Source organism: Schistocerca gregaria, chromosome 1 (assembly GCF_023897955.1).
Source record: "Schistocerca gregaria isolate iqSchGreg1 chromosome 1, iqSchGreg1.2, whole genome shotgun sequence".
Classification (NCBI taxonomy): domain Eukaryota; kingdom Metazoa; phylum Arthropoda; class Insecta; order Orthoptera; family Acrididae; genus Schistocerca; species Schistocerca gregaria.
In genome coordinates this window covers 804,804,791-804,830,976 of record NC_064920.1, presented here as the reverse complement: position 1 = coordinate 804,830,976, position 26,186 = coordinate 804,804,791, and the positions used below count along the sequence as shown (strand labels likewise).

The following is a 26,186-nucleotide window of genomic DNA, read 5'->3' as shown; positions in this document are numbered from 1 at the left end:
CGACATCCTTCGCACTGACGCTGTTGTCAACTGATGCTTAGTCATCTCGCCGTCAGGTGGCAGAGCTGAGAACCTTCCGCACAACTAGATTTTCGTTGCTTCCGGTCAATGCTGGAGTAAGTGAAAGTGTGCCGTTTGGTAGACGCTGTTATGAAAATGAGTGTGTCGTGCGTGAGACGTGTTTGCAACTTGGAAATGCTCGATAAAAAAACAGAAACGAAATGAAACTAGTCCACAAAAGTGTTGACAAGGATGGAGAAGGGTATGTATAGATTTTCGTGTAATGTTACATCACAGAAGAAAAAATGAAAGTATTGTGCGAATATGTTTAACGTCATTCAACATCACTTTTATTTTTGATAAAAAAAAAGGAGTGTCTCCCTTATTCCGGAGGAGACGGAGGACATGTGGCACGCATATAACCTAATCAGCGAGGGAGATTGTGTGAGAGCTTCAACAATAAGGTATGTGTCAGCTTCTACGGTTGGTATCATATACACCTAGAGTATTGTTGGTCAATGACAGTTTTGTTTGACAGAAAAGTGCAGACAGAGTCCTCCACAGGATCATCCACAAGTAACCGGGTTCGAACAACTCTAACAATTCGCGTTGAGGCCATCGATTTTGATACTCAAGCATGTATGCTAAGATTGAAAGGCAGAAATGTGGAAGAAAATCAGTATGTCAAGGTAAGTTGAATGTATTCAGATCTAACACAGTGCACTTCTCTCGCTTGTGGGAATGTGAGATCAATCCTGAAGTTATTTCTAACCATAGAGTAATAATATTTCTTTAACTCACTAGGTAACAAACCCTGCAAAATTTTTAGTGTTTTAAGTTTTACAAATGCACAGAATGTATCCAAGTATTACGCAATCACATAAATTCCATAGGCTAAGTATTTCAGAAACATGAAGTCGTTTGCTCAAATGATGTGGCTAGTGTGTGTGATTGTTCCCCCCGCAGCCCCCCCCTCCCCTACCACCCCAAGCTTATTTTGTGATGGCTCATTGTGAACTTGGTTATCAACTGAATATTGTCGCACACTGTCTACTCTCCAGTTTTGCATTGCATGTTATACAGGGTGAGCAGAAGTCTTGCCCTGATTATAGCAATTTATTACAGATTAAACGTTTGACATAATAATTTACATTTGATGCCATTACATAGGTATTGTTACCAGCTTTTTTAAAAGACCACTTACGTTAGTAAACCCCAATGTGTGCTCCCTTGGTAGCTTGGAGAATGTCGAGGTGATATTCCAGTTCCCACCAGGTGTTTCGTAACGTGTTCTGCCACAGTGCCCACAGCAGCTTGTAGCCTAGCCTTCAGTTCGTTGACATCAGCAACTGGTTTGACGAAGACCCAGTCCTTGATATAGCCCCAGAAAAAAAATGTCAAGGGGCGTAATGTCTGGAGAGCAGGGAAGCCAGGGTGTTGGACCGTTCCTGCCAATGCACCAATCCGGAAGTGTTTCATCCAGGAAATCACGTTCCTTGACTTTTTTGGGGGAGGGGGGGGGGCTATATCAGGGACAGTCTTCGTCACACCAATTGCTGATGTCGACGAACTGAAGGCTAGGTTACAAGCTGCTGTGGGTACTGTGACAGAACGCATGCTACAGAACACCTGGCGAGAACTAGAATACCGCCTCGACTTTCTCCAAGCTACCAAGGGAGCACACATTGAGGTTTACTAACGTAAGTGGTCTTAAAAAAACTGTTAACACTAACCTATGTAATGGCATCAAATGTAACTTATTATGTCAAACGGTTATTCTGTAATAAATTGTTATAGTCAGTGCAGGACTTTGTGCTCACCCTGTATATTGTTTTTTTTTTCCATCCAGGTACACACACTGCAAGCCATTGTACAGTGCATGGTGTGGTATCCTACAAGCCTTTAAGTATTATTGCTCAATTACTCAGAATTAGGCCAGAGTGTAATATTGGACCACCCATGAAATTTTGGTTGTGGTTCTGGACTGATTTGTAGTGTAGTGCTAGTCATAGGTTAGGTTGAAAGGTGATAATTTGGTTGTGTATTGGCAAAGACAATGAATGGAAATTCCAAATAATTGTTGTAGTTTACATTCATTCCTATTTAAACACATTTTGTCATAAAAACTAAACCTACCAGGTAAATTCAGAAAACGTTTATTAGGTGGTGGACAAGCTTCTGATGAGCATTTTGGTGCATGCTCTGTACATGTTGTACATCTACTGAAATATTCAAAGGGGAGAGTTGATGTTCACTACTAACTTTTACCCTAATTTGTGTGGAGTTATTGAATCAACACAATGTTTTTTTTTTATCACTTAAAGAAGCCGTGTATTAATGTCCTCATTCTATTAGAAATGCCTCAGATGTCCATGGTACAAGATCCATTTCCTTAAGGATTACTCCTAGGTATTGTATCGCCCAGGAAGTGAATTTTAATGACAACATCGTCAAAGTGTGCTCTTAGATCGATACTAGATTTTGCAAGAAATAAGGAAAGTTATTATGTAGTACATAACCTTTGAGCCAACATATATTGACTTACAAAATAAATGTGTGTGTGTGTGTGTGTGTGTGTGTGTGTGTGTGTGTGTGTTTTCAGGTTGTCGAGCTGTCCAGAATGGTTTTCTTGATTTGAGACACGTGCAGGAAGGTTTGAGCAGTATTTCCTGGATGGGTAGCCTTTGGGAAAACACTACATTATTAATCTTTTTCTGTTCGCGGGTTGCTGCTTCTTGTCTCTCAAATGTGGTAGGGCGACTCTACAGAGAGCAGACAACCAAGGTAGTGGGGTTGATCTCAGGGTGCCCGTTACAATTCTCGTGGTGTCATCCAGCTGAATGTCAATCTTACTGGCATGCACGCTCCTGTACCAGAGAGGTGCGCAATATTCAGCCACAGGATATACGAGAGATAAGGCCGCTGTACGGAGGGTGTCAGCTTGTGCACCCAGGATGGCTAAAAGTCTACACAAATGGAGGCCGAACTAGTACTCGTATCTCTCTCAGCCAAAACGACATGCAGTGACCCCACAGTGGCACTTTTAAGAGCCAAACATCTTAAACATTTAAACTCGGCAACATTTGCTTTGTTGATATCCGATTAGAAACCAAAATGTCAAAAAGTTGACCTACGTTTATATTTTTATTTGGTAATATTTTACAGCATCATACTCCATAGAAACTGTGAGGAAGATAGTGTTTTTTGCGCTGAAGTGGACAGTAAAAATACCGTGGGATTCCACTCTAGAATAGAACCTTGTGCAGAAATCTCTCTCTCTCTCTCTCTCTCACACACACACACACACACACACACACACACACACACACACACACACACACACATTTACCAGTGATCTGCAGAAAGTTAAAAACCTATCATCATACTACTCTTCCAAAAGTATTCTAACTGTGAGGTGTAACTGATGTGTGTCTGTAGCTGGTTTGGAGAAGGGAAAAAAATTACCAGACAGCAGAACTTCTCCAACCCAGTGTCCGTTGAAGCACTGTGATACAGAAGACCAAATTAATATGGGCTGATGAATGTGGAGAAAAGTGGTCAGAAACTTTATGTAGGGAGCCTGTCAAGAAATGATTTTGTAAAGCTGATTAATTACAAATATAGAAAATTAAAATGTGTAATGTTCGATTGTGTGTGATGGAAGAGTATAACATTTTCATCTGTAATACAGACCTCCAATATAAACCACTACACAACCTGTAGTAAAGAATCTCACTAAAAGTTCAACCCCAAGTTGCACCATAGTTTGAAGTTCATTTTGACGTGCATGTCCTCTAACTGGCAGTTCAAAGGTTGGCACAGTTTTCTTGGAGAACAGCGGTTTTTTATTACTTAAAAATGAACATGAACAGTCACAACCTCAAGAAACTTTCTTTTTTATGAGGTTATCAGTTTCTGTCTGTTTTAGACCATCTTCAGACCTCACACCAAGCTGGTCGACGGTGGCAGTGAATGGAGCAGGTGCTACAACTTCACAAATGCTAATTGCCACTGCCTACCAGCATGGTGTGAGGTCTGAAGATGGTCTAAAACAGACCAAAATCGGTAACCTCATAAAAAAAGAAGTTTCTTGCAGTTGTTCATGTTTGTTTTCAAAGGTTGGAGTGAGGAAATGGTGTACCACCTCCAGTGGGACCATGCTTATAAAGCACTGTATCCAAACCAACCTTTATGTTGATGACAGCTTTACCTTTTCTGTATGTTGGTAATTACTCAGAATGAGCTTTTCACTGTACAGTGGAGTGTGCACTGTTTGGATATTTCTAATTTGTGTGTGTGTGTGTGTGTGTGTGTGTGTGTGTGTGTGTGTGTGTGTGTCCATCAGTTAAGTGAAAATGCGTGAACAAGAATAGTGTATGTAGCATTATGTCTTTTTGAATTTGCTTTATTACCTACAAACTTGCTGCCATGGTTATGGTTTTGTCATTGGTTCATCACACAGGCCAACACTGTGGCAGGATTTCTGTCATCAATCTGGTTTGTAGAGGAGGCTATCTGTATGAGGGTGATATTGTCAGAACCCACCTATAGGCTACAGAGATTCCACGGTGACAGCGAACCAACAGCAGTATTTCAGCCTCAATGTGTGTGTGTGGGGGGAGGGGGGGTGGGATTATTGGTGATCTTCTTGTGAGACCAGTCATCCTTTCTCAACGCTTCACAGGCGAGGCCTATATGCGCTCACTACCGGTCACCCTGCCTTCCCTGCGACAGATGGGCCTTTCATGGTACAAATGATAATGTGGCTGGTACGTGTGATATCAGTTATTGAAACCTATTCTATCAAAGACTTTTATCACCTTTTTCAAGTGAGTGTATCTCCCTTGAAACACATTTCTGGCCATATGTCCATATGACCTTTCTTTTTGCTCCTTATTCTCTCAGGGATTGTTTCCTGTAGTTTGTCCTCATATAGCAAAATCACTCTGTACGTCTATAGAATGCAATATACCAAACAGTGTGTGGTGGGAGGTACTTCTTGTAACATTGTTGTTTCTCCCCATCGCCTGTTCCATTTGCGTATGATGCGCAAAAGAACGACTGTTGGTAATCCTCCGTATGAGCTCAGATTTTTTATCATGGTTATTTTACAAGGTGTATGTGAGAGGAAGTAATATGTTGCTTCCCTAGCCCTCCCACCCTACCGTGACTCTCAGCATGGCATGTGCTTTTGCTGCAGATAGTTTTATGTGATTGTTTCGCTTTACATTACTCCAGACTGTTATCCCTATATACGAGGTCTGTCTAAAAAGTATCCGACCTTTGATTTTCCCATGCAAAATAGTGACTATAGCGCAGCGTCACTGTTCACAGTAAAGGAAGAGACATTTATGCGCATGTGTGAATTTTATCCCTTTCCAGTTGCTGCCTATCGGTTGCTGAGTGAGGTTCTACACAACGTGTTCGTCGGATTACCAATTCTCTCAAGATGACTGAATGTGTTGAGCAAAGATAGTGCATCAAATTTTGTCAAAAGCTTCGTGATTCTCAAAGCAAAACAATTTGTAAGATTCAGCAGGTGTTGGGAGAAGGTGTGGTGGGTGTAACACAAATTAAGGAGTGGTTCGATTGATTCAAAAATTGCCGCACATCAGTGGAGAGTGACCAGTGTTCTGGCAGGCCCCAAACCGCTCAGAGTGCAGCTCTTGTTGAGAGGGTGGAAAATTTGGTGATAGCAGATCGTCATTTGACTGTGTGGGAGATTGCCCAAGAGGTTGGGGTGAGTAAAGATTCTGCACATGCAATTTTGCGTGGTGATTTGAACATGTACTGAGTGGCTGTGAAATTCGTGCCCAAGTTGTTGTCACCGGAACAAAAAGACCTCCGTTTTGACGTTGCACAGAACCTTCTGGACACCACTGATTTTGAGTTTCTGAACACCATGATAACTGGAGAGAGTCATGGGTGTATGTGTACGACCCAGAAACAAAAAGTCGTTGCAATGGAAGCATCCCAAGTCTGCCAGCCCGAAGAAAGTGCGGCAGAACTAATTGCGAAGCAAAATCAAGGTGATGCTGACTGTCTTCTTTGATATCCATAGAATTGTGCACCACAGATAAGCACCAGAAGTACAAACAGTGACAAAGGAGTACTATCAAGATGTTCTCCGGCGACTCTGTGATGCAGTTCGGTGCAGAAGACTGGACATGTGGACAGCGAAAAACTGGCGATTGCATCACGACAATGCCCCCGCACTTTTGTCCCACTTGATCAAGGCCAAACATGGAATTACAGCCATTCACCAACCTCCCTACTCTCCAGACATGGCTCCTTGTGTCTCTGGTTGTTTCCATAATTGAAGATGCCACTGAAAGGATACTATTTTGAGAGTAGAGAAGAGATAATGCGGAACATGACGACAGAGCTGAACACTATTCCAAGAGAAGACTTCTAGATGTGTTTCCAGCAGTGGAAGGATCGGTGGGCTAAGTGTGTGCAAGCACAAGGGGCCTACCTACTTGGAAGGGGATTAGGGTCCCAACCTCGTAGGTATTCAAAATATTTCTTCTGGCCAAAGGTCGAATACTTTTTAGACAAGCCTCATATCTTAGGTTGTTGCTGTTTACAGTATAAGTCACCAACAGTTTAACTGAGAATAATAGACCTCTTTGCTGCTCTTGCACGATTTGTTACATTCTTTTGCGTTATGTGCCACCGGCAGTCCCTACACCAGTCTGATTGAGCACATGTTCATTGGTGGTACTGCCAGTTCTTTAGGCTATAAAGTTTCCTCTGTATCTGTTGATAACATTTTATCTTGTATAACATGATGAGAGATTTACATATTCGTAGAACTTGTTGGTTTCTCATGGATTTCCTTTTTGTCTTTTAATCACAGATGGGAGCCTACCATACCCTGGATCTTGAAGTGAACAGAAAATTCACACTTTCAAAGCCAGAATGGGATTCTGTATCACTGGAGAGAGTTAATATTGCTTGTGATCCTACACAGGTATGTAAGCATTGTATGTGGTTACTATAGTTCACTGTTTTTACTGACTGCAATAAAGATACAATGTGCCAAAGTGATTTTTACTTTACTTACAGAATGCTGATGTGGCAGCGGTAGTTATGCAAGAGGGGCTGGCTCATATTTGCCTTATTACATCCACGATGACTTTGGTACGGGCAAAAATTGATCAAAGCATACCACGGAAAAGAAAAGGGAATGTACAACAACATGAGAAAGTAAGTATAGTGAATAAGCTGTGAGGCTGTTCATAAGGAAGCACTGGACAAATAGAATATATGTAGGCTTGAGGTATGTATATGTAAGTGGTTAGGAATGAAGCTATAAATAACTGTTGTTGTGGTCTTCAGTCCTGAGACTGGTTTGATGCAGCTCTCCATGCTACTCTATCCTGTGCAAGCTTCATCATCTCCCAGAACCTACTGCAACCTACATCCTTCTCAATCTGTTTAGTGTATTCATCTCTTGGTCTCCCTCTACGATTTTTACCCTCCACGTTGCCCTCCAATACTAAATTGGTGATCCTTTGATGCCTCAGAACATGTCCTACCAACCGATCCCTTCTTCTGGTCAAGTTGTGCCACAAACTTCTCTTCTCCCCATTCCTATTCAATACTTCCTCATTAGTTATGTGATCTACCCATCTAATCTTCAGCATTCTTCTATAGCACCACATTTCGAAAGCTTCTACTCTCTTCTTGTCCAAACTATTTATTGTCCATGATTCACTTCCATACATGGCTACACTCCATACAAATACTTTCAGAAATGACTTCCTGACACTTAAATCTATACTTGATGTTAACAAATTTCTCTTCTTCAGAAACGCTTTCCTTGCCATTGCCAGTCTACATTTTATATCCTCTCTACTTCGACCATCATCAGTTATTTTACTTCCTAAATAGCAAAACTCCTTTACTACTTTAAGTGTCTCATTTCCTAATCTAATTCCCTCAGCATCACCCGATTTAATTTGACTACATTCCATTATCCTCGTTTTGCTTTTGTTAATGTTCATCTTATATCCTCCTTTCAAGACGCTATCCATTCCATTCAACTGCTCTTCCAAGTCCTTTGCTGTCTCTGACAGAATTAAGATGTCATCGGCGAACCTCAAAGTTTTTATTTCTTCTCCATGGATTTTAATACCTACTCTGAAGTTTTCTATTGTTTCCTTTACTGCTTGCTCAGTATACAGATTGAATAAAATCGGGGAGAGGCTACAACCCTATCTCACTCCCTTCCCAACCACTGCTTCCCTTTCATACCCCTCGACTCTTATAACTGCCATCTGGTTTCTGTACAAATTGTAAATAGCCTTTCACTCCCTGTAATTTACCCCTGCCACCTTTAGATTTTGAAAGAGAGTATTCCAGTCAACATTGTCAAAAGCTTTCTCTAAGTCTACAAATGCTAGAAATGTAGGTTTGCCTTTCCTTAATCTTTCTTCTAAGATAAGTCGTAAGGTCAGTATTGCCTCACGTGTTCCAGTATTTCTATGGAAATAAATAACTATCATGCATAATAATCAGATGTTGTGAAAAGAAATTGAGGTGGGCTTAGTCATGACTGCAGTTATGCCAAAGCTATCCCCAACCCCAGTTTGAACTCCACAGTGATTTACCATAATTGGAGCCACAAACAGTGGTGGTTGAGATTAGGATTGTTCTGCTCACGTGTCATGCATTCTCCGATAGCCAAGGAGCATTCAGACATGTTGTGACCTTGGGAATGTACATTGGGGTGTGTGTTTGGTTGTTTGTTGGATGTATGTACTTTTGTTAGACTAAGAGCTAGTACTGTAAATCTACTGAGAGTACTGTTTTCTGTTGTGTGTGTATGATCCATGCATCGATTTGCTATAGGTGAGTGGTTGCCTTTCCCGTATTTTATGTATTGCTTCACCCTGGAATTTCCATTTCTATTATATACAATAGATGTGATTCAGTGTTTAATTTCTCCTTTTTACATAGTACTGTGGCACACACAGATTCTGAAAATTTTTGATTGGTTTTATAATATTTATGTAGATTATTTTTTAACAGTAACTTGGTAAACATGGAATGTGTAAAACTTTCTTAAATATTTCCAGGGTATGGCAAGATTTTTTGAAAGTGTGATGCAGGGAATTCTTCGTCACGTCAACTTCGATATTGTAAAATGCGTTTTGATAGCAAGTCCAGGATTTGTCAGAGACCAGTTCTATGAATATATGTTCCAACAAGCAGTAAAAACTGATAACAAAATGTTGTTAGAAAATAAAAGCAAGTTTATGCTTGTTCACTCATCAAGTGGCTTCAAGCATTCCTTGAGAGGTGAGTAGAATCACCTGTGTATTTAAGAAATATTTGATGATCACATTGACAAGAACCAGTAGGAAGAGATTTGGGCTTCAGGTAAGTGAGTTACTTAAAAACTGCAATGTTTAGATGAAATTCACTTGCGTTGCAGTTAGTGTTTTCAGATTATAATGAAAATAGGAGTGACTTTCAATGGAATTTTCTCTTTTGTCTGATCTCATTCATCAAGAATTATGTTGTTTTCCCTTTTTTTATCATCCAGTATTCTTCGTACAAATAAATAATTCAACACTGTTGTCCCTACTGTTGACTGAAAAATAAGATGTGTGAAAGCAAAATTAATGTCAGCCATCCACCCACAAGATTCTTCAATAACTAGAATGGGCAAAAAATTGAGTCAATGTGGTAAGATCTAGAATGAAACCAGGTAGTTATTAATGTTGAAATAGAGGTAATAGATCAAGTGAAAGATGCAAAGCCGTGTTGGCTTCGCTATCTTGTGTAGTATGTTTTTCAGTGATAACAGATGACTCATTTTTGAGAAGAGCCAGATTCAGTTACACTATAGCCATTTTTACCTGTCTACAATGGCCTAATATATCACTTGAGTTGTATGCTGATGTGGTTTCTCAAAAAAGCAATAACTCATTCAATTGTTTCTGTGTTACATACTTGTACATATTCTGTTATTGTGTCACCTTCCCTGTGCACAGCGTGATCCTCCTTAACATGGAGATTCTGGAAAATAAATAGTCTATTTGTGAAATCATTGTAAAGTGAGTTCACTTTTACCATCAGTTCTCTGCCTTGTTAGTATTTAATTTTTAGTTCACAAACTTGCACAACGCTTGATTACTGCTGTATTTTGTTATTATCTCTAATAACAAGTGTTACACCAGAATGTGAGTGAAATCTTTTGAGAGTACAGGAGGGGCCGACGTTGCACCAGTGAATTCATAACTGGTCATGCCCAGGAATGAGCAACGGTCTTCATGTCACTGCATTTTTTTTGTGTGGAATTTTGTATTGTCACATTACACGATAATGTGACCATATCAGTAGGCAATTTGTTATATTCTGCCAATCTTTTGCACTAATTCCCACATTTGTGGGTTTTGTACCATGTGTTCTGAAGCACAGCTAAATGTAGAAAAATATAAGTTAATGTGAATGAGCAGAAAAAAACCTGTAAGGTTTGGATACAGTATTAGTAGTGTCCTGCTCAACACAGTCACATGGGAAGATCTTTAGTCATTGCAGTTATATAAAACAATAATATTAGCTAATGAACCAGCTTGCACTGGTAATGAGAGTTCGAACACAGTCTCCAAAGTTTGCGTCAGTGATTCACACGAACTCCCTGATATTGTAATCTAAATGGGAGCGAATTCAGACCTACACCAACAGTATTACTTAATATGTGTGAACAGTGTCTGTCATAATAATAATAATAATAATAATAATAATAATAATAATAATTCTATTAACATACTTGATTATTTGCAAATCTTTTCTTTATATTGTGTTCAATATTTAAGTTAACTACAAACTTTTAGCGAGAGAAATCCTATTTTGTATTCGCCTTAGTTTTAGATGTTCTTGGTAATTTATTGACCAATTTATTTTGAGACTCTTTTTTTAAAGAAAATAAATTACATTGTTATGTTATTTTAATTTAAATGCTTTTTTTCTCAAGACTTTGGAATTTAGAAAGAGTAAAATTATATAAAATTTAAAAAAAAAAATAGCCAAGTCTAAACTTAAATTAACTAAAAAAGTGGGTTCCTTATGAGATTTCAACAAACCGTAGAACTTAAATATTAAACCATTAAGGATGGAACCATGAAAGAAAAATGTATGTGCCCATCGTTGTGTTTGTAGAGATTTTTCATCCATAGTGCAACATATGCCTTCATTGACATGGTCAGTTTTGATACTAGATGCCTGTTATATGAATGAAATTAACAGTCATTGACTTCAAGCTAATTCCAGTCCACCAGATGATCTGGATGGTTGCCAGTAGATCCACAAAATGAATACTGTACTTACCAACACAGGAGGCTAAATCAAAATGCACATAGAAAGCAAAAGAAATGTGAAGATGTTGGAAACATGGCTTGGTGTATTTGGAGAAAGAGTGTAAAAAACAGAGGGTAAATGTAAATTTTTAGTGATTGAGACAGTAAGGTTGTGTTGTTTTGCACACAACAGGTTTGGACAAATTCTATCTATTTTTTCATAAATGAAACTTAAAAAGTTGCAGATTTTGGATTCTTGTTCTATTACATATTGATACTTTGGTTCGGTTTCTGAAGTGTAATCAAATATCAGTTTTTAAGGTATTTATATGAAAGTGTGCACCTGTAGGCTGACAATGGAATTGCTGTCATAATTTAATTTTATTTAATTAACAATGTTATGAAAAGGCTATGTTGTTACTCACCATATAATGGAGCTGTTGAATTGCAGGCAGGCACAACAAAAAGACTTTTATCAAGTAAGCTTTCGGCCAAAAGGCATTCTCCAAATTAGACAAGACCCCCCCCCCCCCCCCCCCCTCCACACACACACACACACACACACAATCATTGTCTCTGGTTGCCAAGGTCAGTCTGATCTAGCCTCGGTAGCCAGAGAAAGTGGTGCGAGTTGTGTTTGCATGAATGTGTGTGTGTGTGTGTGTGTGTGTGTGTGTGTGTGTGTGTGTGTGTGTGTGTGTGTGTGTGTGTGTGTGGTGTAATTTGGAGCTTACTTGGTAGCAGTCTGTGCGTTACCCCTATCTGTGACTGATCATTTCTGCTATATGGCAAGAAGCAGTCTATACTTTTCGTAATATTGTTATGATTTCATCCTGGATTTTTCATTGTTTGACTTTTGATTGAGGTCTGACTTTCACATTAACAATTGTTGTATTACTCATCACCATTATTGACAGTGAATAGAATTAATGCAATGAGTGTGAGAGTTAAAGCATTTGACTTGCATGCACTAGGAGCAGTGTTTTGAGCCTCATCTGGTCTTCTGGATTTACGATTTCATTAAATAATTTCAGACAAATGTCAAATTGGTTTCTTCCAAAAGTCCAGTGTCCAATTCCTATCCTATCTTTGTGTAACTCAAACTTGTGCTCAATTTCTAATAATCTCGGCAGAATTTTATACATTAGCCCTCCTTCTGTCCTTATAACAGCACACAATACTTCCTGCAAAACTCCAGAGAGGTGGTTGTCCCATTATTATTGCAAGAGCTGTATGCATTGTAGCACATCATATGACTGTCAGTATTTACTATTTATTGGTCAATTTAAAGAGTGCTTGATTTGAAAAATGATTGGTATTAGGCACTTTTGATAGTAACAGCTCTCTGCCATGGCTAATCACTATGACATTTTGACCAGTGTCAATTATGTTTGGAAGTCAAATGTACTTGAAGTCCCCCTCATTAATCTGTCTCACAGTTTCTTTGTAAATTTGGTAGTTCTTCAGTGGTGAAGTTTCAACCGATATGTTGTTATTTATTTACATTTTATGACCTTCATTGGATCACTCTAGCCAACTTTATACAAGGAATTTTTCAGTTTCCTGTCAGTCCAGTACGTGTTCATTCTCTTGGATCTCATCCTTTTTTTTTTTTTTTCTCATCGGAAATCACTCTTCCTATTGTCTGATTGTCTGTTTGTTAATTCTCATTTGCAGTTTGGTTTGTTTTGTCTGTGAGTTTCCAGATTTTGTCAGTTTTGTTTCTTATGTCTTCCATTGTAACCTGTAGCTCATCCATATCTTCTTTGATTTCTGTAATCCACTTAATGTTGCACTTCTATACCACAATTTTTCTATTCTCCTGATCCTGTTCTCTGGTGTTCTGATCAGATGTCCAAAAAATGAAATGCGTTTCTTGCTAGTTGTACTCATTACCGGTTCTATTTCCTTGGAGACTGTTTCATTTGTAGCTACCCTCCAGTGTGGTACAATTTGTTGATGCATGTTCTGATGATTCTTCTCTCTATTTTTAGTATTTTGTCTATTTGTGCAGTGTTGGTTGTTTTGAAGACGGTTTCACTTGTGTATGTTATTTTTGGTTGAATGACTGTTTTGTAGTGTTTAATTTTGTTGCTTTTTGACAGGCTTTTTTAGTTGTAGGTGTTCTTGGTGATATATTGTGCTCTAGTCAGTTTGTTTATTCTGTTATGCTATGTTGGCTTTTCATTGGGGTTATATGTTAAGATTGCTTTCAGATATTTAAATTTATCTACAATTTTCATTTCTTGGTTTCCTATAGCAATTTTGTTTATGAGTGGTGGGTCAGTTAACATGATGACTGTTTTTTCGAAGGATATTCCAAGACCAATTTGTTGTGCTATTTACTGTAGTGAGATAACTTGTTTGGTTTTCTGAATACTGTTGGACAAGAAAGCAATGTCATCAGCAAATCCTAGACAATTTAAACTTAAATTGTCTTTGGGTCTTCCAGTTTGGATATGTTATATTAAACATTTATTTCTCTTCTGTGAATAACTAATTAATCGATTTATATCCAGTAGAATGTCCTGTAGAGTTGTGAGAGTTAATTAATATCAAATACCTACTACATATTTGTTATCTTCCTAGATGAGAAAAGCTAGTAAGTTTATCCTCATGTTCTATGAAGTACTATACTGGTGCATGTCATACTAAAACTTTCAGTGCTCATTTTACATAGACCATATGTATGATTTGGTACTAATTGTGCTTGTATTTTTATCCCTGTATATTTTAGAGGTTCTCACTGACCCTGCTGTTGCCGCTAAGATGGCCGATACTAAGGCAAGTGGTGAAGTCAGAGTTCTGGAATCTTTCTACACAATGTTGCAGACAGAACCTGCGAAAGCATTCTATGGCAAAAAACATGTTGAAAAAGCAAATGAAGCACAGGCAGTTGAGACATTGCTAATATCGGACAAACTTTTTAGGTGAGTTTCCAGTTTGTTTTGATTCAGTTAACTGTACTTCAGCTACTTTGCGTACATAGAAAAAGTGGTAAGGTGAGAGTAAATGTTGTAGAAGAAGAATAAGCCAACTGGGCAGTTCTTACTGTCTACTTTTTAAAGTCTCTTAGTAATGTAACAGTTGATTTGGTTGACAGCTTTCCCTTTATTACAAACTCTGGCAGGGAGCCTTAATAAAGCAATTTGGGACCTTCTGGTTGTGTGACTGGTACTGCATGATGTCCCCCTTCATCCCATATCCATCAGGCACCTTCATTGGTGTCGGAGTATTGACATTGCCTTTTCAGCAGAACATCTGAGCCTACAGTTCAGTGATTCAAGAAATATAATTGTTGTTGTCAAAATGTCTTGGTCGTGGAAAAGGACCACTACTGCTGTGCTCCTTGTAAGGTGAATTTAGTTAAAAGTAAGGAGCCAGTGAATTTCTCGCACTTATGGGGTAACGGAGTTCATGATTGTCTAGTACTTGTATTCAGTGTAACTTGGAAGATTATTCAGCACCATGTGCAGAACTGATATCAGTAATGTGTTTCATGTGTAATTGTTACAGGCATATTGTTAGACAGTGCCGAAAATGAAAACTGCTAATGATTAGAAGCGAGAATTAAGTGAATGTATTTTATTTTCTGTCTCTTGTAGTTGTTAGTCTTTTAAAATGTTTGTTGAGAAGGGTAAGGCTTCAGCAGAGTCTGGAAAGCAAGGAGGCTGTTCATTTATTGTCAGAAAGGTTAGCACAATTGACAGCAGCTAAAAGATAGTTACGTGGTTTAGTAGAAGCCCAGTTGCCACAGGAAAATGTAGATTTGTCAGTCGCAAGCTTAGTTGCTCCTTTCTCTGGTAAATCAGCTGAGGATGTGCAAGCATTTATGGAGGATGTTAGTAGGAATTTGGCAGATATAGAAGGTTGGTCTGATATAGAATTTTTGACAGCAGCAAAATTAATTTAAGAAGAAAAAAACTTATGCGGGTTATACAGAGGCTGTCAGGGGAGCTAGGATGTTTGGAGAATTTAAGAAAAGGGGTTGTTTCAAAGGTCAACTGAACAAAATAGTACCAGACATTCTAGGGAACAGTTGCGCATGGTAAGACAGAGGCATACAGAATCAATAGAAGAATTAGTGGATGGCATGAGGAAGATCAGTGGTTGGACATACAAATTGGGGCAGAATGCTATGGTGAATGAAGTAATTTTACGGGAGGCTGAGCAGAGGGTACTTGATGTGACTTTGCCTTTGGAAATTTCAAAGAGTGTTAAGTCAGTGGTTCCAATTGATTTGTGCACAGCTGACAGATTGACAGTAGAATGCTAGGAAATTGACATGTCAACTGGATTGCAAGCTAGACGGACAGTGTTTTCAGTGAATATAAGGTGTTACAGATGTGGAGAGTTGGGGCATGCATGGAAGCTGCGTTGTCAATCATGAGCAGTGGAAGTAGATGCAGAGGTCAGCGCAGTGGCAGTAAAATAAGATGCTGTGAAGTTGTATGCAGAGAAGGGATTGTGCGGCCAGGGGAATAGTGGGAAAGAAGAATTGGTGAATACTGTTGGACACTGGAGCACATGTGTCAGTTGCCAGTGGGGATCTGGTGGAACGTAAGCTGTGGAACCCACTATGGTATAGATTTCGTGGATGGGGGATAGAGACGTCACATCATTGGGACTGGTGAACACACATTTTTGCCTGGGTACTGTATCAAGGTAGTGTAAAATGTTATGAACCATTGTCTTGTACACACGTCGTTGGAGGAAAAACTAAATTTACTTATATTGAGAGGGAGATACGTGATTGTTACTAAATGTAGTATCATTGATGACTTAATTGTGTATAGTAAGTAATTGAATTAATGCAAACAGAATTTACTCATTCATCGGGCGGCATTCATTGCATAAAAATAAGCTATTCTGAAAAGATTTATGTGACATCATTGCTGAGTTTCACAACATATTAGCCATCATGTAGGAGAGCCTTCGCAGATGTAGAGAGAGAGAGAGAGAGAGAGAGAGAGAGAGAGAGAGAGAGAGAGAGAGAGAGAGTTTGATTTATAAAGCAGATACTTTGAAACAAAGCTTCTGCTCTTCCTCTTTCACTTTGTCTCTAATGGTCTTCTCATTGATGGGACTTTCAACCCTGCTCTTCCTTCATTCTGCGCTACTGGCTATTAAATTTGCAAAACCAGGAAGGATAGAAAGTAATGATTTTACTTATTTTGTATATACTTTATAATGGGAAGAATACATTACTAAATTCGCAGTTTATTTGGGGGACACAGAGTGCGAAATTTAGTATCCAGAACAGCTACCTCTGACAAAACCTATACTGTCACTCAATTGATCATTGAACTGAACTGAGCTGGGATGAACTGATATGGATATGTCAGTGTGTAGAGCTTCAACTCTGGCAGTTCATTCATCGAAGTGACTGGCGAGTGATGGCATGCCAATCTTTCCGCAACCCGTGACTAAGTGGCAGCAGTCGAGCATCCTCCATGCTGAGGTTCACCAGGACACCATGGCGACATGAGTGTTGCATTATATTGTTGAAAGATAACATGGCAGAGAACTCGAAGTTAGGGCACAGCTGCCAACCTTAACATCAGAAATGTGTTACCTGTGAAAAAATCATGTGGCAGTGATGGCCAGGAGACCCCATCCGGGGAAGTTCAGCTGCCAAGGTACAAGTCATTTCAGGTGACGCCACATTGGGTGACTTGCTTGTCGGTGATGAAATGATGATGAGAAGAGCACAGCACCTAGCCCACGAGCGGAGAAAATCTCCAATCTGGCTGACAATTGTACCCAGGCCTGCTGCATGGTAGGCAGACACATTACCAGTCAGCTAAGCAGGCGGACAGTGTTACCTGTATCATGTACCAATGGCACCCTATACCATGTAGCTTTATAATGATCTTGTATGATCATGATGATGATGAATTAAATCTGGCAACATTTATTCTCCTTGAAGTCTCAACACACAGATTGTCCATTGTGATGCTGTATAGAACTGTTAACTCATCTGAAGAGATCATGTGATGGCATTCCTGTGTCCTGTACTGCTGTTAGCTGCACGAACTTGGCACGCCGAAAGGCTGTTGCAACACATACTCCTAACTATTTCGTGTGATTACAATGAAATGATGATGATTTGCTATTTAATTGAAAGCAGTGTTGCATTGTGGTTGTGAATTTTATAGTTCATCTTAAATTTTCTCTTATTATTAACTGCAAATGTCATTAGGGATTCAGTGTTTTGGTACAGAAGTTTAAGACTTCCAAGATCCCTGAAGAGGGTTCTGCAAGATGTTTTGTATTCAGTTTTACGTTAATATTCCTACTGCACACTTCTGTAGAATAAATACATTTAATAGTTGCCATTCCTGGCATTGTTTGCGAGCTAATACGTCTGTAGGCAGGCTGCAGACACTGTACACACACTCACCTGTTGTCCAGTGTGACAAATGGCGTATTGGTTTGAATCAAAAAATAAACTAGATGAGTTAGGAGTGGCCTTGTAAAGAAGTATGTGAAAATTATTGCAGAATCTAGGACTTCCAACTGGTGTGTCAGTAGCATCTAATCACAAAGCAGTGCACTGACTGAGGCTGTAACTTAACTAATTAACTGGTCGGTTCAGATATTGTTGCTTGTGTCAGTACTGCAACTGGCTATTGCAGCACATGCAGGTTTGAGATGTTTATCCAGAATTGCTCTTTTTATGGTTCTGTACCTCAGTCAGCAAAAGTGGGGTCCTTATAGGATAATTTTGTTGTCTGGATGCCTGTCTGTCCACCCTTTTTCTCAGGAATGGATAGAGGTATCAAGTTGAAGGTTATATCATATACTAAGGCCCCTTGGCAGTGTAAAAAATTAAGCTTTTGAGTCAACACAATCAAAAGATATGGCCGATACAATCGAAATGTATGGTTATTTTTTGATACTCACAGACTCACTCATCATAGCCTATAGTGTACTTCCCATTGACGAAGAATCATGAAATTTAGCAGGAAGCAAGGTTTCACACTACAAGTGAAGGAAAATATCCAAAAATTGTTATTTTGTAATTATATCACATAAAAAATAATTTTTTGCCATTACAAACTTATATTGCACTTGTAATCTCAGGAACTATTCTGGAGATTTTGATCTAGTTTTCAGGAACTGTTCTAGGGATTTTGATCTAGAAAGAGCTAAAGTGATTCATGAGGAAGTTCTGTGTGTATCATGTACAAATATTTTGGGCTGATTGGCTGAGGATGAAGTGAAATCCCTTTGTTGCTATGAAAATGACATCTTTACCATCTAGTGGAGACAGGCATAAGGCCACCCAACTACTGCACCACAAGGTGCTAGCATTGCAAGTCGTTTACAAACTGCTCATTCTACTAACAAATATTCCTTGACAGTCTATGCCTATGACATGTATAGGATTGTCAAGGTTTGAAAGCAAACTAACACTAATAATGGATGCGGAATTGCACTTCCATTGTTTGAGGTATGGTTCCAATATTCTATAGACTATCTGTCAAAGCATTCCACAGAACAATTCGACATTTGTGTGACAGCAATAGCCCTATAGCCAACTGCACCGTTTAATTCTCCAGGGACTTCAGTCACATTTTACCAGTAATCACAACGAGGACGAGAGCAGACAAAGTCTGTGCATCTTCTTCTTCTTCTTCTTCTTCTTCTTCTTCTTGCGTTACGGCCTCTGTAGGACCACGGGTAGCCCCTTCGTGGACTGCATTTTCCTCTTCTTCTCCCAGAACCTCTTCATTCTTTCTCTTCTTCTCTCCCGCTCTTCTTCCAAGATCTTCAGTTTCCGTTTCTCCTTGCGGCTCTACTGGTGACATTCTAATCTTTTCCTGTATTCTTCTCTGTCATTGACCTGCAGCATATTTGTTGGTGTATATTTGTTCCTCCAATTTTCCTTTCCTTCGACCTTGATCCCCAATTCCAACCAGTCCTTCCGAAGTTCAACAATCCCCTTGGTTCCTGTTTTTCCTCTTGTCTTCCTTGTTGTTTCCCACACTCTCTTCGTCATTCTGTCCATACTCATCCTAACTACATGCCCAGCAAACCTTGCCCTTTTGAGTCTGATTTCCCCGGATATTGTTCTCATGTTCCGGTACAACTCTTCCCTAGGTCTTCACATCCACCTCTCTCCACCTCTTTTGGGACCTAGTATTTTTCTCAGTATTTTCCTCTCTTCTTTCTGTAGTTGCTCTGCCCCATTTCTTCCTAGTGTCATCGTCTCAGCAGCATATAATACTGCATTCCTCACTTTTGCCTTGTAGTGGCTTATCTCTGCCTCTGTGGATATATTCTTTTTATTGTATACCTCTCTCGTCATGCAGAGGGCTGACCTCATCTTCTTTATCCTCTCTGTTATCCCTCCTTGCTCCTGTTCCTTCCTGTTATAAATTCTCCCAGGTATTTAAATTTGTCCACCATTTGCACAGTGCCTTCCGGTGTTTCCCAGTCTGCAGTGGTGTTTAATGTCTTTGTCTTGTTATAGGCGATCCTCAGTCTCACCTTTCTCGCTACCTTACTTAAGTTATCAAGTTGTGTCTTTGCATCTTCTTCCGCCTCTTACTATTGCTATGTCATCTGCAAAGGCTAGGCAGTCCACTTGAGCCCTGTTGTCCTTTTTGTCCCCCACATGGGTCTTTGGTATTCCCATTTCCTCATTTATTGCTCTCTACTGCCTGATCACTTTGTCCAGTGCTATATTGAACAACAATGTCAGTGCATCACAATTACTAATTAGCTTTTATTAATTAATGTGTTAATATAAATCCAAAACTAATAAATAAAAAACTACAATAGCAAATTACACAAAAAATTTAAACTTGAAATAAGAAAGGTTCTTGAATGTCGTGGAATTCCTGGAACCAAAATCTTGCTATTGTCGATATTAATCACAGGCAAAAATAGACGAGATTCTCAATTCCCAGGATGGATGAACTACTGCACACATAATTAAGTTTGTACGGACATCTGAATGCCAACCCTACTCACGCTGGTCCAGCTTTCTTTCTGTTTTCTGTGCTAGTTGTTAATAATCTATTGCTACCTATAATTTCTCCCAGGTAACTTCAGAATTGCAATGAGTGTATTCTAACTAGCATTGTCAAAGGAAAAAAAGAGCTACAAATGATACAAACATAGGTTTGCCTTTCTTCAGCATGTCTTCTAATGTACATCGCTGAGCGAAGAATTGCCCTACATGTTCCTACTCTTCTCTGGAACCCAACCTGTCTGCCATGAGTTTGGTTTCTACAAGGATAACATTCTTCTGTAAATAATTTGTGTTAATATTTTCCAACCATTACTTGTTAAACTGGTGGTTTGTTTGTAATCACACCTGTCAGCATCTTTCTTCTTCGGAAATGCAATTACTATATTACATTTTTCCTGGAGTCTGGTTATATTTTGCCTGTCTCATACATCTTGAACATTAGGTAGATAATTTTATCTTGATTGGCTCTCCTGAGGATTTCAGTAAATCTTAGACAATGTTGTCCACTGCAAGGGTCTTGTTTCCACTTAGATCTTTCAGCACACTGTTAAATTATTCTTGCAGTATTGTATACCTCCCATCTCATCTTCACCTATTTCTCTTCCCTTGCTATAACATTGTCATCAGGTTTGTTTCCCTTATAAACACCATCTACATACCTTCTGATAGACATTTGAACAATATATTGCAATCTAACTAAAACTAACAACAAGACCTACAGTTATTTTATGTAAGATAATGTGACAGCAAAAACTGGGAATGCATTTATGACAGTATTACCAGATGTTTGTGATGGTAGGATAGTTCAGTTATCAAAAGCGCAAGTTGGCTATTTGAACCATTGCCTTAGTGAATGGGAGTCCAGTATCTTAGTGTTGCGCCATCTCACCAAGGTCTGTGGCCTGGTACATTTTTGCGTATCTAATCTTACCTTATTGCCTTGTTTTATACTTGTTGTAATGCGATATTAAATTATATTCATCAAAGTGTGTCTGTTAGTGTGACTGAACTGTATTCTGTATTGCATAACAGCTCTTTAGCTATATCTTTTGATTTTCCAATTCATGTAGTGTTTGAAAAGTGTCCCTTTCATATCAGACACTACATTAATTAGGTTACAGTGGTCTTAAAACCACAGTAACTGGGCTACTTACCAGTGAAAACATGATGCGAGCCAACTAATTTGTTTTCATGCTGTTCCTTTAGGCAAGTACACCAGAAGGAGCATACAATCATACTTCCTTCTTCCAGCTGAGGAGTGTTATGTTGGCTTTGTAAAAGTGTGGACAGTAGTATAATTGTTTTCACTAAACTGATAATCGAACAGTCCAATTGGTTACTTAGAATGCCTTTTTAATAATTATTTTGAGCTAAGAAAATGCACAATATTTTACCACGACTAATATTGACAACATACAAAGTTTTATTGAACTGAGATAAATGTTGAATGGAGATTATTAGGAAATGGAGCAATTATTGACAACTGCATCATCCAATTGGCTTGAAAATTGATATAATTTTACTGCAGAAACATGCAGTAGGTTTGATTTAATGCATACTGTAATTCTTGTTCGTCACTTTCACTTTATACTCTGTAAACAAGATTTTCTGTTCATTGTGTGACATATTAGGAAAGATGGCCTCATCTTCACCTATTTTCCTTCCCTTACTATAACATTGTCCTCAGGTTGTTTCCCTTATAAACACTGTCTACAAACCTTCTGATAGACATTTGAACAATATATTGCAATCTTATTTCAAAAACTAACAACTATGAGGCTTTTTCATGTAGGAACATGGTGTTTTTAATTTCAGAATACAAGATGTTAAACAAAGGAAAGAATATGTAGCTCTGGTTGATGGAGTAAGAGAATCTGGAGGTGATGTGAAGATCTTCTCGAGTATGCATGTATCTGGTGAACGTAAGTATCAAAGTTTTGAAGTACTGGTATATCTTATTAGATACAATTGTTACATTCCATAGAATCGCTATGTATATCAGATTCACTTAAATGGAGAGGCATTTTATGTGTATTTACTCACATATAATGTATATGTATTTATTCACATATTAAAAACAAAGATTCCATGACTTACCAAACGGGAAAGTGCTGGTAGATAGGAACAAAAAAAAAACCCACAAACACACACACAAAATTTCGAGCTTTCGCAACCCACGGTTGCTTCGTCAGGAAAGAGGGAAGGAGAGGGAAAGATAAAAGGATATGGGTTTTAAGGGAGAGGGTAAGGAGTCATTCCAATCCCGGGAGCGGAAAGACTTACCTTTGGGGGAAAAAAAGGACAGGTATACACACGTACACACGTATCCATCCACCAAGGTGGATGGATATCCCTTAAAACCCACATCCTTTCATCTTTCCCTCTCCTCCCCTGTTTCCTGATGAAGCAACCGTGGGTTGCGAAAGCTTGAAATTTTGTGTGTGTGTTTTTTTTATTGTGCCTATCTACCAGCGCTTTCCCGTTTGGTAAGTCATGGGATCTTTGTTTTTAATACATTTTTCCCATGTGGAATGTTTCTTTCTATTTTATTTATTCACATATTAAGTTTAAATTAGCAGGTTTTTTTAGTATTTATACAAAAAATAACCATTATCCTCTTCCTTAAACACGTTTCAATGCAAAATTTATAAACTAAATTAAACTCCATCCAAACAGGCCTTGGAAGGCCCAACAGTACTGACCGACTGCCTTGTCATCATATACTTAAAAATTTAACACTGAAACACACAAAATGCACTAAAATTATTATTCCATGTCCATTGAACTCCCAGTTTGCTCTTGTCACAACCATTTAGTTCCATAGGATTTTGAGAGTGGCAGAACATAAGGCGCTTTAATTTGCAGTTCACTGCAGAATTTCCTCTGAAAAGAAGGGTACATTGACCCTTGGCAGTCTTAATCAAGGCGCTTACTGGTTTTTATTGAATAGAAATGAATGGGCCATCAGGCATTTGTTTCTAAAACGAGCCCATTTCATCAAGGCTGAAAACCTACTTCACTGTCTAGCCTTTTTCTGTCACATTTTCTTAAACCTCATTTTAAATTACTCGCCTCCTACTTTGTCTGCCACAGATGCCTCTCCTGTCCTTTTAATTTTGTGAAAACTAAAACTATGCTAGAAGCGGTCAGAGCAACCTGAGCTCACTGAGAAACGTGATGGATGGCCCTCTTTTTTAATTAAACCTTAATACAAGCTCTTGGCTTTAACTTGAATAGCTGCTCAAGAGAGAGGCCTGTGCTGCTGGCTGTGGTGCTTGGTCCAATGGCTTAGCATTTTTTTTATTCCGCGTTAGATTTGGTCACTCTAGCCACACCTAAGTCAGTTGAACAGTGAGCAGCTTCTTGAACTAATTTCGCACTGTCAAGAACAGTTCTCGCTGTGGCTTCAGTAAGTCCCAAAGTATGTGAAATGTCAACAATATGCTTACCTTTCTCATAGCAATTCAAACCCTCTCTCTCTCTCTCTCTCTCTCTCTCTCTCTCTCTCTCTCTCTCTCTCTAATGAATACGAAATTCATACTCTCTTCTTTCCCTCAATGGGCACCCAACATTTTTAATACAGGTCCTGTTGAGTGGAGCTTCGCAGCTCTAATAACCTGAACTGATGATTTACATCTCGCAAACATGACAGGAGAAGCGTGTTTGGATGCGCTAACCCTCTACTGCTTCAGGGTACTGTTAATGCATGACAGCAGTGGATTTAAAACTAAAATTGTTTATATGTAAAAATGCAAATAACAAATCCACGTATAATGGGGTGTATCTGTATGTATTACTGTGCATAGTGATAAGTAGCTTATATGAATTGAAACACTTCAAAACACACATTAAAGCATATTAAATGTTGGCAGCGTACGTGGAGAATATATTTCCAGCCTCTTGTTCATGTAATTGGGTAACGTGAATCATTTGGAAGACTTACCTAGTGTTTGAGGACACTGTTCCCCATCTATTCAGACTGACCCTGTTTTCACTTGTATATATAAATTACCAGAACTTTTTTCTTTTGGAACAGATGAGCACATACAGAAATTACAGAGGATGGGGTTACAAATTTAAGTGGTAACTATGACCTAAACAGACATTAAAGAAAAAAAAAAAAGGAAAGATACAGTTCAGCTGACTGAAGGAGTCTAGAAGCATCATACTTAATGACAGGATGTATTTGTTGAAGGGACTGAAGCTTCAGGGAGGAGCCATAAATGTGACTTGTGAACGACACTGAAAATAAATATAAATATTACACTTATTTCCATGGGCGACAAAAATTTAGTTTTATTTAGTTATAGTCAGGATGATGTAAGATAACCATGGCAGTTAGCAATGCTGGTGCCAGCTTCAAGTGCATAGTGCTAACAGCCGCACGTGAAAACAGTAGTTTACAAAATGGTGGTATGTGATTGGTAGAGGTAGATGCACAAAGCTGCTGCTCCCAGCCCACAACAACTGTCAGGGGTCTTCTTATGTAAACTCGACTATGTGCTATACGAATTGTGTAGGTGATGATTATTTTGCAGTAAATTTTTCAATGCTTTATTTTTTCAGAATTGGATCAGCTGACTGGTGTAGCAGCTATCTTACGATTTCCTATGCCAGAATTAGAGGATGAAGATGAAAGTGAAGATGAAAAAGAAACCTAGTGGCATGTCAGTCATCAATATATTATGTTTATTTTGTTTTGTATTTATTTAAAGACTCTGTATCTGTATTTATAAGGAGCTTATGGGTGTTGTACAAGATGATTAATATATATACTACCCGCATATAAATGCAACTTTATTTCATCTTCATATCAGCCACTTTAACAAGATCAAACTGAGGAGGGGCTAAAAGTGAGTATCATGATAGGAATTTCCATAGCTAAAAATCTGTAGACAAAATCAGAATTCCACAAAGGTTCTGGAATAAATAGTATTGAACTCTTGAAGTATTTAAGTGGATTCATCATACTGTCAGTGCAGTAAAATGGTCTTGTTTTTTGGGTTGCGTTAATTTGCAGTGTGTCTACCTTCTGGCGGAATGAGTGACTTTGTCAGAGGATGGAGGGCTGTGTGTACTTTCCAAAACACCATGTATATTACACTTGAGATTTATGCAGCAAGAACCCAGAGAAAATTTTATTGTGTAGATGTGCTGTGAAAACCATTACATTAAAGAATGTAAAAAAGGAAAGGTACAATTCAGGTGACTGAAGGAGTCTGGAAGCAGCATATTTAATGACAGGATGTAATTTGTTGTAGGGTCTGAAGCTTCAGGAAGGAGCCATATATGTGACTTGTGAACGGCACTGAAAATAATCATTCATATTACACTCATTTCCTTGGGGGACAAAAATTTAGTTTTATTTAGCTATAGTCGAGTTGATGCAAGATAAACAATGGCAATTAGCGATGCTGGTGCCAGCTTCAGTTGCATAGCGCTAACAGCTGCAGGTGAAAACAGCAGTTTACAAAATGGTGGTATGTGATTGGTAGAGGTAGATGAACAAAGCTGCAGCGTCTAGCGCGCCGTGATTGTCATGGGTCTTCTGGTGTAAACTTGACTATAGGAATTGTGTAGGTGCTGATTATATTGCAATTGATCTGTACCATTAATTGGTGAAGTATGGTAAAGTTTCCTCGGGTAAACTTGCAGTACTTGGTAACTGTATATGTAGTCTCAAGATCAAAGATGAATCATCTTTTATCTGTAAACCCTATCCACTACCATTAAGTGTACGGCAGGCTGCACAAGAGGAGAGTAATAAAATGTTATGAGGAGGAATAATAGAAAGGCCTTATAGTGTATGCAACGACCCATTATTAGTAGTGAACAAAGTGACGGGGGAGTCGTCTAGTGTGGACACACATACTCGAAATAACCGCATAAAACTT

At 38.7% G+C, this 26,186-nt stretch overlaps 1 protein-coding gene across 1 annotated transcript; it reads left to right on the top strand.

The window, feature by feature from the left end:
- The first annotated feature begins 173 nt into the window (after window positions 1-173).
- LOC126270342 (protein pelota) lies at window positions 174-25,099 on the top strand. Its single transcript, XM_049974063.1, has 9 exons — window positions 174-262; window positions 372-464; window positions 539-689; window positions 6,860-6,973; window positions 7,069-7,209; window positions 9,084-9,306; window positions 14,047-14,239; window positions 22,108-22,214; window positions 24,859-25,099. The coding sequence occupies exons 1-9, from the start codon at window positions 222-224 to the stop codon at window positions 24,951-24,953; spliced, it is 1,158 nt and encodes a 385-aa protein (XP_049830020.1). The 5' UTR covers window positions 174-221; the 3' UTR covers window positions 24,954-25,099.
- Window positions 25,100-26,186: the final 1,087 nt, after the last annotated feature.

Bases quoted from the DNA above. Each gene is read 5' to 3' on its own strand.
- LOC126270342 (XM_049974063.1), top strand. From the start codon at position 222: ATGAAACTAGTCCACAAAAGTGTTGACAAGGATGGAGAAGG. The intron at 9,307-14,046 runs GTGAGTAGAATC...TGTATATTTTAG, and splicing joins CTTCAAGCATTCCTTGAGAG to AGGTTCTCACTGACCCTGCT. The intron at 14,240-22,107 runs GTGAGTTTCCAG...TTTTAATTTCAG, and splicing joins ATATCGGACAAACTTTTTAG to AATACAAGATGTTAAACAAA.